General features: G+C 43.2%; 1 protein-coding gene across 1 annotated transcript in view; it reads right to left on the bottom strand.

The window, feature by feature from the left end:
- Window positions 1–11,863, bottom strand: part of ACY3 (aminoacylase 3) — a 69,062-nt gene that overhangs the window by 13,375 nt on the left and 43,824 nt on the right. Inside the window, exons 5-7 of the mRNA XM_075217320.1 lie at window positions 7,747–7,942; window positions 6,975–7,068; window positions 5,808–5,915 (exon numbers count right to left, since the gene is read on the bottom strand). Coding sequence (XP_075073421.1) covers window positions 5,808–5,915; window positions 6,975–7,068; window positions 7,747–7,942 — 398 coding nt within the window. The remainder of the gene's footprint in view (window positions 1–5,807; window positions 5,916–6,974; window positions 7,069–7,746; window positions 7,943–11,863) is intronic.

Raw genomic sequence — 11,863 nt, 5'->3', positions numbered from 1 at the left:
AAGGAGAGGGTGAAACCCATAGGTAAGAAAAAATGGAGACGAACCAGTAGATACATGCACCTGGTTATTATGAGCAAATTCTGCCTAACACAAGAAACGACTCCATTCAGCCTGATAACCCAAAGAGTAGGTCCTGAGAAATTGTTCCAAGTCTTGGTTGACCCTCTCCGTTTGGCCGTTAGTTTGAGGGTGGTATGATCTCCAGAACTTGGACACGAACTGTACCCCTCTATCCGAGATAATATCCTGGGGACAGCCGTGAAGACGGAAAATCTCCTTGATGAAGAGGTTAGCAAGGATAGAAGCCGAAGGAAGTCCCTTGAGAGGTATGAAATGTGCCAACTTGGAAAATCTATCCACTACCACCCAGATAGTATTGAATCCATGGCTAGCTGGTAAATCGGTGACAAAATCCATAGAAATACTAGTCCATGGTCTCTCTGGAATAGGAAGTGGTACCAAGGGTCCTGCAGGAGACTGCCTAGGTGTCTTGTGTCTGGCACAGATTTCACAAGCGGCAACATAGGCCTTAACGTCCGCCCGGATAGAGGGCCACCAATAATGCCTAGAAATCAACGAGAAGGTCTTCTTGACACCCGCATGCCCAGCAAACAGAGAATCATGGGCCCACTTGAGAGCCTTAGGCCGAAGCCTGGAAGTGAGGAAGGAGCGACCAGGAGGAGGAACCTTGGTTTAAGTTCTGGTGAGGGCCACAATGGTAGTAGGATCCAAGATGGTTCTGGGGGTGGGGGCGGGTTGAAAATCTTTATCATCAAATGACCGGGAGAGAGCATCCGCCCTGATATTTTTAATCCCAGGTAGAAAGGTCAAAATGAGATTAAAACGGGCAAAAAACAAGGACCAGCGGGCCTGACGTGGGTTCAGACACTGAGCTGTTTGCAAGTACGTTAAGTTCTTATGGTCCGTGTAGACAGTAACAGGATGCTCAGCCCCCTCTAGCAAATGTCTCCACTCCTCTAGTGCTGTTTTGATGACCAATAACTCTTTATTCCCGATACCATAGTTTAATTCGCTGGAGGTAAATCTTCTGGAACAGAAACCACAGGGATGAAACTTTCCATCGGAATCTTTCTGTGAAAGAATGGCTCCTATGCCAATGGAGGATGCATCAACTTCAACAAAGAAAGGGCGAGACAAGTTAGGTTGTAGCAAAATAGGGGCGGAAGAGAATGTCTTTTTTAATGACTGGAAGGCACTGAGGGCTTCGGCAGACCATGATTTTGCTGCTCCCTTGCGGGTGAGAGCAGTAATGGAAGAAATGAGAGTTGAAAAATCTTGGATAAAGTGCCGATAATTATTGGCGAAGCCAATAAAGCGCTGGATCGCCTTAAGGCCCAATGGTTGTGGCCAATTGAGAATGGCAGCCACTTTCCCAGGATCCATGGAAAGACCAGCACCGGACACAATATATCCCAGGAAGTGGACCTGAGAGGCTTTGAAGACACACTTCTCCAGTTTGCAGTAAAGGTGGTTGTAACGTAGTCGAGAGAGAACCTTCTTGACGTGACCTCTATGGGATTCTAAGTCTCTGGAGAATATAAGTATGTCATCCAGATCGACAACGACTGAGAGATAGAGTAGGTCTCGGAAGATGTCGTTAATGAACTCCTGGAAGACCGCTGGGGCATTGCATAGGCCAAAAGGCATCACCAGGTATTCATAGTGGCCACCCCGAGTGTTAAAAGCGGTCTTCCATTCATCGCCCTCACGAATCCTAATCAAATTATAGGCGCTCCTGAGGTCTAGTTTGGTGAATATTGTGGCACCTTTGATCCGATCGAATAACTCGGAAACCAGGGGTATGGGGTACCTGTTCTTCACGGTAATGGCATTGAGTAGTCTGTAGTCGATGCATGGTCTTAGAGAACCATCCTTCTTTACAAAAAAAAATCCTGCACCGGCAGGTGAGGAAGATTTTCTAATAAATCCTCGTTCAAGGTTTTCAAATACATACTCGGTTATGGCTCAAGTCTCGGGGAGGGACAGAGAGTACGTTCTGCCACGAGGAATCCTTTCTCCAGGAATAAGTTCAATGGAACAATCACAAGGACGGTGGGGTGGAAGAGTCTCAGCGGCAGTCTTACTGAAGACATCCACGAAGGCAGCGTATTCAGATGGCAACCCAAGACTGGGTCTGAGAGCGTGACATCTAATAGGTAGGTTATTGAGGCATCGATCAGCGCAGAGTGGACCCCAGGAAGTAACCTGAGCATGATGCCAATCAAATTGGGGTGAATGGTCCCTTAACCAGGGTAGTCCTAATATTATCGGATTAACAGTCTGTGGAAGGACTAGAAACGAGATCCATTCAAAATGGAGGAGACCAACTTGCAGTCGGATCGGCCGGGTGGCCTGAGAGATAGATCCTTTGGCCACTCTGTTACCATCCACAGCTGTCAGAACCAAGGGTTGCAATAATGATTCCAGGGGGAGATGAAGGTTAGCTGCTAAGGATGCAGAAATAAAGTTTCCAGCTGCCCCTGAATCCACGAAGGCCCGAAGGGAGACCGGACCCTGGGAAGCATGGATGATAATGGGCATCAAAAAGTCAGTCGTGTCTGGAGAATAAGGGGAAGATGAACTCAGTCCTAGACCGGCTTTCCCGACACCGACTAGGATCTGGCGTTTCCCCGGTCTCTTGGGACACTGAGATAGAATGTGAGAGGGGTCAGCGCAGTAGAGGCATAGATGGTTTTTAAACCTTCGTTCCCACTCCTCCACAGTTAGACGCGAACGCCCGATCTGCATGGGCTCCTCAGGTAGAACTGGTGGGTTCTGAAAAGTGGAGACCAAACGTGGACTAGCCCGGCGAGATTGTTCTCGTTCCTGATTATGCTCCAAATACCGGATGTCGACCTTGATGCATAAGGAGATCACATCATCTAGGGTAGCTGGTAAATCCCTGGAGACCAACTCGTCCTTGATCCGATCTGTCAGCCCCTGCCAGAAGGTAGCTATAAGGGCGTCATTATTCCAGTTCAGTTCAGAGGCGAGAGTTCTGAACTGAATCGCGTACTGACCCACGGGAAGGCTTCCCTGACGTAGCTTCAAAATGCTGGAGGCCGCAGAGGCAACTCGACCAGGCTCATCGAACACTTTTCTGAAGCTTTGTATGAAGGAGGATGGATTTTGTAACAGGGGGTCATCATGCTCCCATAGAGGAGAGGCCCAGGCAAGCGCTTGATCCGTGAGTAACGAAATAATATATGCCACCTTGGCTCGTTCTGAAGAAAAATTTCCTGGTGATAGCTCGAACTGGATAGCACATTGGTTGAGAAACCCTCTGCACTTTCTCGGATCACCACCAAATTTTTCGGGAGGTGGGATGCGAATCCCTTCAGTAGGATTAGGTGCAGCTGCAGCAGAAGAGCCGACAACGGGGGGTGCGGGAGCATCAGATACTCCGGGAGGAGTCAGGGTTCTCTGGAGGGTATCCATGTGCGTAGCCAGTCCCTGAAGGCATTGCAGGAGCTGAGTCTGGTTAACCTCTTGTTGATCAACTCGGCGAGTCAGGTGCTGCAGGAGGTCAATAGCAGAGAGATCACCGCTGCCTTCGGCATTTGAAATGGCCAGAGTATACTGTCAGAATCACTAGGTGGAATTGATGATACCTGCCAGCAGTTGGCGCTACTGAGTACTGAGGCGCAGAGTCTAACACGCTCATGGTTTTCACCAGGAACCCCCGCAAGGAGGTATGGACTTCGCTGCAAGGGACGTGCAGGTCGTGGCCCTCAGTATCAGTCAGCTGGCGAGGTAACAATTGAGGCAGCGGTGAGAGCCCACCAGGATGCAGGATGGAAGAGTAGTCAGCAAGCCGGGTCAAAACCAGAGGAACGGATATAGCCAAATCAGAAGCAGAAGAATGGTCAGGAAGCCGGGTCAATACCAAATATCAGTCTAAGCCAGAATCAGGAACCAAGGAGAAGTCAGGAATACAAATCACAGCAACACAGGAACAAACGCTGGAGCAAGGCTGAAGACCAAATACTCTGGCACTAAATATGTGTCATTGGCTGCCTTATATACCCTAAGTGCCTCCTGATAGGGTTGGGGAGATTTTGGTGGTAAGACATGCTGGCTGCAGGCAGGTGAGCAGAGATAGCGTCCCGCTGCTAGGCAACAGGATGTGGTTTCTTGGAAGGTGCAGGCGTCCGTCTCCTGCACCAAGTGTCAGTGCGGAGACGGCGCCTGACAGCCTATCTCTCAACTTCCCCCACTCACCATAGTGGCTGATGCTATACACACTGGAGGCAGGGTGTTTTTAGGAGAGAGGAGGGAGGTTGGGGATGGCCTAGCATTTCAGTTTAAGTGCTAGGCATGTCCCCTGTGATGTAGACAAGGCCCTCATATGGAGGAAAGTTAAAATGGAAGGAAAAAGGGTGGAAGCACAGTTTTGTTTTACATAATTATATTTCTACAAACTCTCTGTTTACATTTTGATTGTCCTAATCCCCAACAGAGAGAGACTTTGTGTGTGGTTTATGCACCATTTCCTTACGCCGTTCCACCGAGGGGACTCCGAAGGTGGAACAGCAGCTGGAGACCAGGCTGTGCCGTAAAAAATATGTATTTCAGTCATCTCAATATCTTCCCATCACATGGTGTGGTGCTGCAGTAAGAGTGGTGACCTCCTGCCATGCTTACTGGGCTTACCGTGTCCCTCCGGCCCTGCTTCTGCACATGATCAAGTGTAGTGATCTGCCTCTGGGAGTATTTTGGGCTCTATTATGTTACCATGCAGTAACTGTGGTAAACCAGAATGCTGCTGTTTTGTCTTTTTCCGCTATCAGGGGTTAACTAGCACAACTAGTTAATCGCCCACACCTGGGGGCCTCGGATATATACCTTCTTTTAGACTTCCTTGTTGGTCATTGGTGTTCCTAAGCCTGCTTATGTTTGTTCCCTGGATCACTGCCTGCTTTCTCTGTGTCTGTGGATACCCATGCTTAACCAGTTCCTATTTCCTTGTAAAGCATATTTCAATCACCTGTATCTCTCCTGGAGGTAACCTGACAATTGCATTACTCCTGCTATCTGTTATTCCTAAAAATCTGATTATATTCTGACCCGGCCTGTGTTCATTGCATCCTGGATTGTTATTTTCTCTGTAATAAACTGTACAATGTTTTTCATCATATGCCTGGCTCCGTGGCTATAATTGCAAGACATAGTTTGTGGAACAGTTTTGTAACAACAAGAGAGCAGAGTTGGGGCCTTGAAAGGGGTGGACTGTCCCTGGTAAGATATGTCTTCCTGTGCACACCAGGATTCCCGTATAAGTCTATTGAAGGACACAGATAATAGACCTCTCTCATTCTGTCATGGCTAATAACTGAGAACCTTAGCTTAAACTCGTGCATAGCAATTTTAAATACAATATCAAATATTCCTCCACCTTCACAACTTTGCCAAGATTCGCTCTTTACTCTCCCTGAATACCATCAAGGCCATTGTCAATGCTCTTGTAATCTCCCACCTAGATTATTGTAGTCTGCTCTTTGTGGCAGCATATAAATAAATTAAGATGAACTATCTCAAATTCTTTTAAGGTAAGGGAACTCCTACATACATATGTGTCAATCATAGTTTGTCTTTTTAAGGAAGCTTGTATATTGGATTTAGTGGTCAAGTAATTGGGCAAAATTAAAGGCAAAATGAAATCAGTGTAAGATCATTTTGCACATGATTCATTACTCTATGGCTTCCTGTTAAATTACAGTCTTTTTTGGTGAGTTAGTGCCTCCTATTGTGTTTTCTCAGTATATACTGTACTTCCTTATTTGTACCTTGATTCAGTTGGTTGATGAAGTCCAGAGTAACTTGCACAAGCGTCCTCATAGTCTGCAGTGTGTCAGCTCTGACAACTCCTTGTGGCTGGGGACCCAGCTCAAATCCTGCAGTGACAGAGATGCTAAATATATGATATTATAGTGTATGTCATTTTCGCAGGTAATGGACCATATTCAAAAGTGCAATAAGGAAAGAAAATTACATTAATCTACAAGTAAAACAAAATATTGTTTTTCAACATCAGATTTTCAGTGTTATGAATATATTTTAATGGAGATCTTCATTATTATTATTTTTTATTAAGCACCAACAAATTGCATAGTGCTGTACATTGAGGGGGCTCATGATGCAAACAAACTACATACAGTGACATGAAACAGAGAAGTCGTGGAGTGCACTTGATATAAAAGGTAGCAGGATAACAATTGTAGCTGTTGTTGGTCTAACATTTTCATGGATACAGGCTGTTAACAAATACTGGTACTGGTACTGTGCTAGTTCCTAGTTCACACTCATATTCTCCAACTGATCATAAGATTTCCATATATCACGTGTGTGACGTAATTGTAAGGTGATCCTGTTGCCAAGAGCTCTGGACAATTGTCAGGACTGGCTTGGATAGGTCCACCACCATAACTCTGAGCTGTCCACTCTGGAGTGTGATTAATCATTTATGTTGCAGAGAAGCACTTACCATGCATTGCATGTCATTTTATTATGAATTGAGGAATGTAAAAGAATGGACCCTTAAACACATCACTGTCTCAACCTCAGAAACCCAATTGCTCCTAAAGTCAGATGGCTCTTGGAAGTAGATCACCAGCTCCATTCAGTGAGACTTGTCAAATTACAGATAACTACAACGTATGAAACATTTGGTTACGACTGGATTGGTGGATCATCTGCTATACTTCTTAGTTCATACCAGGTGGTATGTTGAAAACATTGCATAATGTTTTCCTTGATGGAGCGTGGTAGAGATTCACTGTAACTCTCCCATGTTTCAAATAATTTTTTTTTCCTTCCTTTCCTAGCATGGTATTATGGGGGAAAAATATTGTCTGGAAAACTCTAAAGCATTCTAGATAATAGATTCCATAATTGTATGAAAGAATAATATTATTTCCATACATAGACACATACATATTGCTGTTTGTACTCACCAATGCCATATTTGGAAACAGAACACAAATCATACAGTTCTACTCCAGGCTCTGCATACAGATATATTCTTGGGTTATAGTTTGGAAGGTGTTTCTAAAGGTAGGGAATGAATGAACTCAAGTTTAGGGCATTGTCCACCCCAACATTTACTCATTTCATGTTGGAGAATGTCTTTCTATTATCTCCTTGAACACTATTTTCAGAAGTGGACTAAACTGAAAAGTCCTTTAAAATAACCTACGAGACCCTTTTTCAAAGGATTTGCAACTTATATGTCCTTTTACATCAGGTGCTTTAAGAAGAATATACTTATGAGTAATGTACACGTGTAGAAAATGACCTATGTGAATTGACATAAATATTGACATTATTAGTTTGGTGTTAGATATTCAGCAAATCCCAAAGGAGTAAATGATCTTAATTAAATGCCAGACTATTAAAAGTTTTCACTGTCACTTCACCTTATAATTTATATTCCATAAAACACAAAAATAAAATGCTGAATTTGCAGTTTGAGACTTTAGTCATAGAAAATAGTCACTTTTTGGTCATCTAAATATTTATTCTTTACTTTTCTTCTGAGGTAAAACTTTATTTAAAACCTACGGCTGTGATGTATTATGCCAGAACTGTATGCGAGAGACAAAAAGTGATTGAAATATAAATCAACAAATTGGGGGTTTAACAGAATGTAGGACACCTAAATTGCTGTTGTGTGCCTATGGGTGGTCTGTATCTGTTCACTGGCACGTTACCGAGTATTATTTTTACCTGTATGTGGTGGCAAACATGCATCTCCAGGTGCCTCTGGGCCTCACTGATGATCAGACAGACCCCCATGTTAGACGTGGTGTTGTGTAAATCCAGTATCATGTCAAAAGCATTTGTGCTGCCTCTGAGACCAAAAAGACGGTTGATTTCTCTGGCCCTTTTCACTTCATATGGTTCATCTTGTAACTCTGGGGAACTAGAGAAAGGGTTTCTTAGTTTTGTTTTTGAGACTTAATCATAGCACCTATAACATTAACCAGTGCCTCTAAAGTGTGGAGAAATGATTGTCCAGCGTATAAGTCTTCTTTAATCACAAAATAATGCATTCTGTGGCTGCAACATAAGTGGACAGGAGAATCCTCCCTCACTTCTGTTACCCACATTTGGAGTTGTTCAGCCTTAACCAGAAATTAGACTCAAAAGCAAAATGCAAGATGTTAATAGTTATAATTAGATTGAATTAACTTTTGACAAATGTTTGGCTAGTTTATTGTTTAGAATAGTATAGAGCCCAACTCCGAAAATGATTTTCACACTAGAATAGTCAGTGCCAATAAAATAAACAATATGCCAAACTATTATTTTGGGCATGGTCACTTATATCTTAGTTTCAAATTTAGGCTCATGTCTCTGACCAATGACAGTGACGCAAACATCCCAACATGTCTCATTCCAAGAGAGATCTTTATCTGGCTCAGGATTCACTATTTACATTTTGACTTAATTGTTCTTGGCTCAGTTAATGATATCAAGCATGCCTTTTACATCAATGAATTCACAAAGTCCCGTCTAACTCGGTTAAAATGTAAGTGGAAAATCCCAAACAAGGCAAGCATCTACCTTGTGAAATGGGCATACTGGCATGTATATTGAAGCTTCTCTATTAACATAGAAACAAATTAGATTTTGAGATAACTGCAAAATACATTTGCTCTAAGGAAAAAAGTAGATGCCACCAGTGTATGGAAAACTGCTTTTAAGCTACAACAAAGCAACAATATCATGATATTCTACATAATGAAAATCCTTTCTTGTAATAGATGACCTATGAGAAGGCTTTAAAACTACACTCTGAAATGTTAAATTCATTAACATGATCAAATCTATTCTCCATAATGGAGCAACTCGATTTGATATATTTCCTTCAACAAATATACATTAAATTGCAAGACTTTGGTGACCCACTCCTAAAACCTTTCATATCCCTTGTTCCAAACAGCCATGGTACAGGGACCTACCATTGCAATCAATTCTGCAATTCTTCCAATGGGGTAGGAGTTCCTAACCCATTGGAGCTCACAGTCTAAATTCCCTAACATACAAACACAGACAGAGAGAGACTAGGGTCAATTTGATAGCAGCCAATTAACCTATTGGTATGTTTTTGGAGTGTGGGAGGAAACCCACGCACACACAGGGGGAACATACAAACTCCATACAGATAAGGCCATGGTTGGGAATTGAACTCATGACCCCAGTGCTATGAGGCAGAAGTACTAACCACTAAGCCACCATGCTGCCCAATGTGCCCGTAGTAGAAAAACGTAGCAACGTGATATGTTTACATTTGTGCTTTTGCCATTATTGCAAAACTTTTGCATTGTATAGTAACTTTTTTATGACTTTAAAACTATATGGGAATGTGAAATCCTTTATTCACAGTCACACACACATACACAAAACTGTACAGTCGCTGAATTTCACAATTGTGCGTTTCCATTTTTGTTACTTATTTTCCAACTTTAGTAAAATTGGAATCAAATAACTGATGCTAATGCTGTTTTATATTCATTATTTAAATCAGATGAGGTTATTATAATTGAAAAGTAAGTTGGTATAAGAGTAGCAGTCAATTTTCACAGAAGAAAATTGCTCTTCTTGTAGATGTAACACTGCAAATGCATTCTGGGTGTGGTACAGAAACATAAATGACCCTTTCCTTCTGTATTTATGAATTTCAAGAAAACAGGAAAACAAATTATAGATGTTGCCCAGCAGCATATCTTGTAATCGCCAGGCCCCCATTTTTGCTTTTTTTGGGGGTGGGGCTAGCGATGCATCTTCATCACCTCCTGTTCTTCTAGGGGCTGATATAGCGGATACAGAAGCATTGTCAGGACCCAAAATGTCGCACTCCCTGCAATGATTAAAGTTCAGCCCCAGTGCATCAGCACTGGGCTGGGTGTCCCTAGAGGGGGGGCCCACTCGTTTTTTTCGGTTGACCCCACTCCCTAGGGAATCCAGCCCAGCACTGAACAGCCTGTGGTTGGTTTGTCATTATGGCAGGGGGACCCCTGCAGCGTGTCCCTCTGCTATAGTGCCACCCACCCCGACTGGATTGCCTAGTGCTGGTTATGTGAAAATCGGGGAGACCCCAAAGCAAATTTTTTCTCAGATTTTCACGAAACCAACAGTAGGCTGGCAGCACTAGAGTTAATAGTGGCCTGGCGGACCCCACGCTTTTTTTTTCAAAAAAGCCCCACAACTTTTGATAGCTGCCGGATCTCCGGCTCTATAACCAGAACCAGGGACGGGCTAGGTAGGGGGGCATCTGCTGCCTGTTCGGGCCGCTGCCCCCGCCGCCCCCTGCGCATGTTGATTATACTATCCAGAGTACAGGCGGCCGCATCACATGACACTCGACGCGGCCGCGTCATTCATTCATACTGTATATATGCGGTGCCGTCCGCATATACAGGAATGACATAGACTCTGAACACTGCTACAGGGCCCTCCCATAGCCTTCGGGAGCAGCAATCACTGAGGGCCAGGGTGTCAGATTGACACCCTGTGCCCTGCCTCTCCATCCCCCCCTAGTACAGCCCTCCAGATATGATTGGGGCAGCCCCAATCAATCATATACATGGGAGCCTCAATCTCACTAAGAGGCTCCCATGAAGTAGGTAAAAATAAATGAATAAATATATAAATAAATCAATCAATATAAATTAAAAAATAATGTATATATATATACTTTTTTTAGTTTTTTAAAATACTGGTGGCTTGCCCACCGATACAATGGGAGCTTCCAATACGGTAGGAGGCACCCATTTAGGCAGGACAAGACAGACACCAGCTCCTGCAGCCATTATTGAAGAGTAGAACAAGGAACAGCAAGAAGAAAGAAATAGAGAAAGAAATTGCAATCACTTTTATTCAGGTAAGTGTATGTTCAGTTTTTTAATATTATCTTTTAATTGTTATTGTTAAAAAAAAGAGATTTTTTTTGTGTATGTGTGCTAGTAGATAATCATACAAATAGTGTAGTGCTATTTGTATGATGGTCTATTAATATATATATATATATATATATATATATATATATATACCGCTACATATGGGCCAGTGCTATGTGCTTGCCCCCCGAGCTAAAATTTGCCAGCCCTCCCCTGGACAGAACAGTGTAACAGTGATGTGTTTACTAAACACGCTGCTAGGAGTTGCAGCGTGTTGCATCTAGCAGTGCTGCAGCGTGTTGCATCTAGCGATTTTTAAAGCAAACTCAGGAGAGTTTGCTTAATCGCAGCTTCATACACTTGAGACTTGTATAGCTAGAGTGGCAAACAGTCGGGACTTTGATCTCTATTTATTTTGAAAATAGCGATTTTGACAGAAACACATCTCTAGTGATTTTACATAAAATCTCAGCTTTATACATCAGCGAGTTTCAACTCTCCTGAGAAAATCGCTGGATTTGCAAAATCGCACCTTGATACATTGACCCCCAAGTCTTGATTGACGCATTCGGTCTGCCCATTAGTCTGTGGGTGATAACCGGAGGAGATTTTTACAGAAAGCCCTCCAAAATTTAAAAACAAATTGGACTCCGCGATCAGAGATTATTTCGTGTGGACAGCCGTGGAGACGGAAGATGTTCTTCAATAATAATTGTGCCAGTTTTGAGGCCGAAGGCAATCCATTACAACGAGTAAAATTGGCCATTTTGAAGAATCTGTCTACCACAAACCAGATAGTTTTGTAAGCATGACTTCAGGGTAACTCAGTGATAAAGTCTATAGTAACTCTGGTCCAAAGGGATTCAAGAATCGGGAGATGGTGGAGGAGACCAGAGGGAAATTGCCTGGGAACCTTGTGACGAGCACATGTATGTACAGGC

Source organism: Mixophyes fleayi, chromosome 6 (assembly GCF_038048845.1).
Source record: "Mixophyes fleayi isolate aMixFle1 chromosome 6, aMixFle1.hap1, whole genome shotgun sequence".
Lineage (NCBI taxonomy): Eukaryota > Metazoa > Chordata > Amphibia > Anura > Limnodynastidae > Mixophyes > Mixophyes fleayi.
The sequence above is the reverse complement of the archived record's forward strand: the minus strand, read 5'-3'. Positions and strand labels throughout refer to the sequence as shown.